General features: G+C 32.8%; 1 protein-coding gene across 3 annotated transcripts in view; it reads left to right on the top strand.

Annotated features, from left to right (window-relative positions):
• The window catches only part of FIG4 (FIG4 phosphoinositide 5-phosphatase), a 136180-nt gene extending 131709 nt beyond the window's left edge, over window positions 1–4471 (top strand). Inside the window, exon 21 of one of the 3 annotated variants that reach the window (XM_051997531.1) lies at window positions 4105–4234. In XM_051997531.1, coding sequence (XP_051853491.1) covers window positions 4105–4143 — 39 coding nt within the window. In that variant the 3' untranslated portion in view covers window positions 4144–4234. Of the gene's footprint in view, window positions 1–4104 lie in introns of all 3 variants that reach the window. The other 2 variants (XM_051997530.1, XM_051997529.1) reach the window with 2 other exon arrangements.
• Window positions 4472–6000: the final 1529 nt, after the last annotated feature.

The raw sequence follows: 6000 nt of genomic DNA on the forward strand, positions 1-6000 counted from the left end.
AAAGTCGCAAAACCTTTCAGCATTGCTAGTTATACTAGCTGTGAAATCTTGGATAAGTTCCTTACTCACTTTCAGCCAAGCACCACCTCCACCCTCATCTGAAAAAAAAAATGAAAAAGAAATCCTTTTAACATATATGCGTAGTCAACCAAAGCAATTTGCCAAGTTGGCCATGTCCCAAAATTGATGATTCTTTCTGTTCTCTAAGTCTGTCACCTCTGTTTAGATTTGGATAACACTGTGAAAATGCTGTAAGGAACCCTAGAAGTAATTGTTATTATTATCATGCAAGGTATAGTAATCTTATCAATAATAGTATAAGGATAGTGTATGTCTACTGTATACTAATATACATATTATATACATAGAATATAGAAATCAATATATATCACACATATATACTATATTTACACTAGTACACATATATTCCATACATATACTATCATATATGCTGTACAAATAGTACACATATATTCCATACATATGTACTATATACTAGTATATAGAGTATGTACATGGTGCACATATACTGTTGTCATATGATATATCTTATATATCATAATATATATACTATGTAAACATACTATTTGCTAGTCTATATTATTACATATAATTACATCTTCATTATAAAAATAATACTTTTAGAAAACAAGAAGAAATGGAATAGTTATCTTTTTTTTTAAGTCCCACGTGAGTATGGTTTTGTTAGTTATTCTGAGTATGGTCACAGTCTGGATAAGGAGCATTGTCACTGCTACAGAATGATGCCATTTTAAATTACTTGGTTAGCATTTCATATTTACAGAATGATTTCTATTCTTTTTTGCCCATTATTCACAGCAGTTAAAAGAGGTTACTGAAAAGTAGGTTAAGGACTGTCCTTAGATGCTGAGCCTGGTTCTGTAGCCAAGTTCCATCAGCCACCTCAGCCCTGAGTAAGTTATTGATGTGTCACTTAGCTACAGATCCTGCTGCTTTCCATGCCTGCTCTGATGTTCAATCACCCAGAAGATCTGGGAAAAAGAGCCAGAAGGGAATGAAGTGATTACTTTATGGTTTGCTCCATTCCCTTCAACAACTGAATGTTAAAGTTTAGACCACAGAAAATGTGTTTCTCAATCCACAGGGTACCTAAGAAGTCTATTTTTTCCCAGATAGCACACAGCCAGGCCATAAAGATTTCCCATTTTATAAATGAACTCGCTCATTTGTAGTAGTAGAAAGTATTTTTCTCATTTATGAAATGGGAATAATAATATCTGCTCTGCATCTGTCACATAGCTATTTTGAGGATCAGGTGAGATAATGTAAAAGAAAGTGCTTTTCTGAAAACTGTAAAGTACTGTACAAATAGAAGATATTATTTTAAATGATTGGATAATGGCACTTGTAAAATATGCTATTATCTGGAAATTTCAGATCAGTGGACAATGGATGTATTAGATTACTGATTAAAGAATCACCATTTTCTAAAATATTCAGAGGAGGCAAAATTTAAGAATAAAACTTGAAATAGTCGGGTACCAGATTTCACTTTAAATTTTAGAAATTCTTGTAATGTGGGCATAGGAGATGAATGAATAATAACTAAATTTAAAGACACTAGTTAAGATGTTATAAATGTTAGATATTTTAATGTATTAGCAAGGGATTTTAAAATAGTAATTATAATATATTAAAGAAAAGAGTTGTGGGGTATATTAGGATATGGAATAAGAATCTGAGGCCTTAAGATTTTGTTTGAGTACTGACAATATTATTTCCCTAATAATTTTTAATCTGTATCTTACTTTCCATTGCAGTAGCCAATATTGGAGTTTAGACTCTCCTTATCTCTCACGTTGACTTATTGATATCTTCTTATATTTATTTTTTCTACTCTAGTCCAACAGATTGCCTCCAGATGAATTTTCTTTTAATTCATAGGTCTGATTCCATCAGTTGTTTCCTTTGAAAATTTCAGAGTCTTTAATTGATCGTGGACTAGATTAGGTTCAAAGGACAAAACAACCAATACTTTTAATAATCTAGTGTTTGACAAATCCAAAGACCCCAGTTTTTGGGATAAGAACACACTATTTGACAAAAATTGCTGGGAAAATTGGAAATTAATGTGGCAGAAACTAGGCATTGACCCACACTTAACACCATATACTAAAATAAGGTCAAAATTGGTTCATGACCTAGGCATAAAGAATGAGATTATAAATAAATTGGAAACGTATAGGATAGTTTACCTCTCAGAGCTGTGAAAGAGGAAGGAATTTATGACCAAAGAAGAACTAGAGATCATTATTGATCACAAAATAGAAAATTTTGATTATATCAACTTGAAAAGTTTTTGTACCAAAAAAACTAATGTAGACAAGATTAGAAGGGAAGCAATAAATTGGGAAAACATTTTTACAGTCAAAGGTTCTGATAAAAGCCTCATTTCCAAAATATATAGAGAATTGATTCTAATTTATAAGAAATCAAGCCATTCTCCAATTGATAAATGGTCAAAGGATATAAACAGACAATTCTCAGATGAAGAAATTGAAACTATTTCTAGCCATATGAAAAGATGCTCCAAGTCATTATTAATCAAAGAAATGCAAATCAAGACAACTCTGGGATACCACTACACACCTGTCAGATTGGCTAGAATGACAGGGAAAGATAATGCCAAATGTTGGAGGGGATGTGGGAAAACAGGAACACTAATACATTGTTGGTGGAATTGTGAATACATCCAGCCATTCTAGAGAGCAATTTGGAACTATGCTCAAAAAGTTATCAAACTGTGCATATCCTTTGATCCAGCAGTGTTTCTACTGGGCTTATATTCCAAAGAGATCTTAAAGAAGGGAAAAGGACCTGTATGTGCACGAATGTTTGTGGCAGCCCTCTTTGTAGTGGCCAGAAACTGGAAACTGAGTGGATGCCCATCAATTGGAGAATGGCTGAATAAATTGTGGTATAGGAATATTATGGAATGTTATTGTTCTGTAAGAAATGACCAGCAGGATGATTTCAGAAAGACCTGGAGAAACTTACACGAACTGATGCTGAATGAAATGAGCAGGTCCAGGAGATCATTATATACTTCAACAATAATACTATATGATGATCAATTCTGATGGACATGGCCCTTTTCAACAATGAAGATCAACCAAATCAGTTCCATTAGAGCAGTCATGAATTGAACCAGCTATATCCAGCGAAACAACTTTGGGAGATGACTATGAACCATTACATAGAATTCCCAATCCCTCTATTTTTGTCCACCTTTTTTTAATTTCCTTCACAGGCTAATTATACACCATTTCAAAGTCTGATTCTTTTTGTACGGCAAAATAACTGTTAGAACATGTATACTTATATTGTATTTAATTTATATTTTAACCTATTTAACGTGTATTGGCCAACCTGCCATCGTGGGGAGGGAATGGGGGGAAGGAGGGGAAAAATTGGACCAAAGGTTTGGCAATTGTCAATGCTGTAAAATTACCCATTAATACATATAACTTTTAATAAAAAACTATAAAAAAAAGAAAGAAAGAAAGAAAATTTCGGAGTCTTTATCATATCAAAATCCAGATCTCTAACATGGCATTCAAGGCCCTTTATATAATAGTCTGGGAAAGGAGAGAATAGAGCCAGGTTTTGGAAATAATGTATGGCATAGAAAAGGGGCATTCTTATTTGGGTATTATATGAGTAATAATATTCTGGGACTTGGGCAGTAATTGCAGATTGAACTCAGTTTGAATTACCTATTAACTATTCATTAAGGAGTAGGTAGTGGTTTTTATAAATACTTCTTTTTGTCTTAAACATGTATTATTTCTGAATGCATATACTAATTTCTTTGTAAATAAGTCCTTTATTAAAAAGAAGAGGGGCTTGAGGGGATGTCCATCAACTGAGGAATGGTCTAACAAGTTGTGGTATATGATTGTAATGGAGTATTATTGTGCTATGAGAAATGACAAGTAGGATGGTCTCAGAAAAACCTGGGAAGACCTTTGGTTCTCAGACTGTTTCACAGCCATGATCTCTTATGAACATCCATTTTTTATTAAACTAATGTTTTGCTTTGTTTTTGTTTAACTTTTACAGAACACATATCTCCTCTTTCTCCCAAGACAACATTTATGAAGTTCAGCCTCCAAGAGTAGACCGAAAATCTACTGAGATCTTTCAGGCACACATCCAGGCCAGTAAAGGCATCATGCAGGCCCTGGGGAAAGAGGACATCTCTATGTACAGAGAATATATCCGAAATCGATACATGTGAAAAGGAGGTTAAGAATGACATACTGGATTCCAAAATAAGAAAGATAACATTCATCTATTTTAGATTATACCTGTTTGTTTTGTTTTTTCTCACAAAGGTAACATTTCTTGGTAATCTATTTCTAAGCATGTTTTTTCTTTGTTACTTATAAGTAACTTTGTAAAAAATAAAGAAGCAACTGAATCCGTATTTTCTTGTCTCCTTTGATTTGTATAAAATTGTGAATTTAGAAGTAAGATCAACATAATATTATCATTTGAATTTTGTTTTTTCTTTTTTTATTATGAACTTAACCAGCACATTAGTACATATAAAGTAAAAAAAAAAAAAAAAGATTATATATAAAACCACGAATAAAGCTTAATTTTTTTTCTTGTTATAGATGGTATGACAAATTCAACAGTAATTCCAAAGCTTTCCTGTTTATCTGTGTCTCCCTCTGAATTTTTAGTGTTCCATCTATCTTTAAAATGTTTTATTGAGACCCTTTTCTTCTTAGAGAGATAACTTCTGATCTCTATCACTATCACTATCACTAACCTGATCACATGCTACCTGTATCTCCAAAAATCCCCGTATAATGAATAAGCTTAGTTAAGCAAAACAATTACACACATTGACTATATCTGAAAATGTTAACTTATTCTGCCTTTCAGTCTATTACTTCTTAGTTAAGAGATGGGAAGCATGGTTTATCAGCTTTGCCCATGGTTACATGACTAGCGAGGCCAGATTTGAAGTCAGGTCTTCCTAACTCCAAGCCTGGTGCTTTATCCATTGAACCCCCTAGCTGTCCTCATACTTAATTATAGCTTCCTGAAAAAAAAAATCTTAAATCCTTGAAGAATCCCCTAATATGGGAGCAACAGTATAAATGGTAATCTAGCAAAGGATGCTAAGGATAATTATATAGGTAAGAAGAAAGACAAAGGAAATTAATGTCACAAAACCAGAGAAGAGAGAATACACAAAAGGGAGAAGTATCAGATGCTACGGAAAGGTCAAGAAGAATGAAGATTGAGGAAAGGCTATCTGATTTGGAAATTAAGAGATCAATGATAATTTTGAAGACAGCAGTTTCATTTGAGCAGTGAGTTCAGATATCAGATTACAAATGATTGAAAGTGAGGAAGACAAGAGGAAGTGTCACACAAGGATTACCTGGGATGCATAGCATGAGACAATTTTGCTTTATTATCCCATTCAATTCATTCATATATTAAGAATATGCTTATTCAGCCTTTACTACAAGACCATTGTTTTAGATGATCCAGTTTGCTCTGTTACCCAGCTCTGCTTATTACCTGAGAGAAAGCATGTGTTCCTAAAACTCCTTAACAACAATATTAACTTAATAATCTGGTTGATTGGATAGAAGACTCTAATAAGAACAATAACATAATTTTATCATCTAAAGCAACTCTATTTTGTAATTGAGGAAGTCATGACAGAGAAAGTAACCTAAGGCCATATATCTGTCCAGGGACAGAACTCGAATTAGAATCCAGATCTCTACTCCCTATCCATTTATTTTTCTGTGATACTATGCTGACTACACTTAGCATCTTTTTTCATTTGTTGAGCATACAGTGGCTATACTTTGTCCTTAAATAATGGAAATGATTTATGTTATATGTTTATAATCCTATTTTCTTCATTAATATAAAGAATCCTTTTTAATAGTATTTTATTTTTTCTGATTATATGTAAAGACAATT

The sequence above is a fragment of the Antechinus flavipes genome, chromosome 4, assembly GCF_016432865.1.
Source record: "Antechinus flavipes isolate AdamAnt ecotype Samford, QLD, Australia chromosome 4, AdamAnt_v2, whole genome shotgun sequence".
In the NCBI taxonomy this organism is placed as follows: Eukaryota; Metazoa; Chordata; class Mammalia; order Dasyuromorphia; family Dasyuridae; genus Antechinus; species Antechinus flavipes.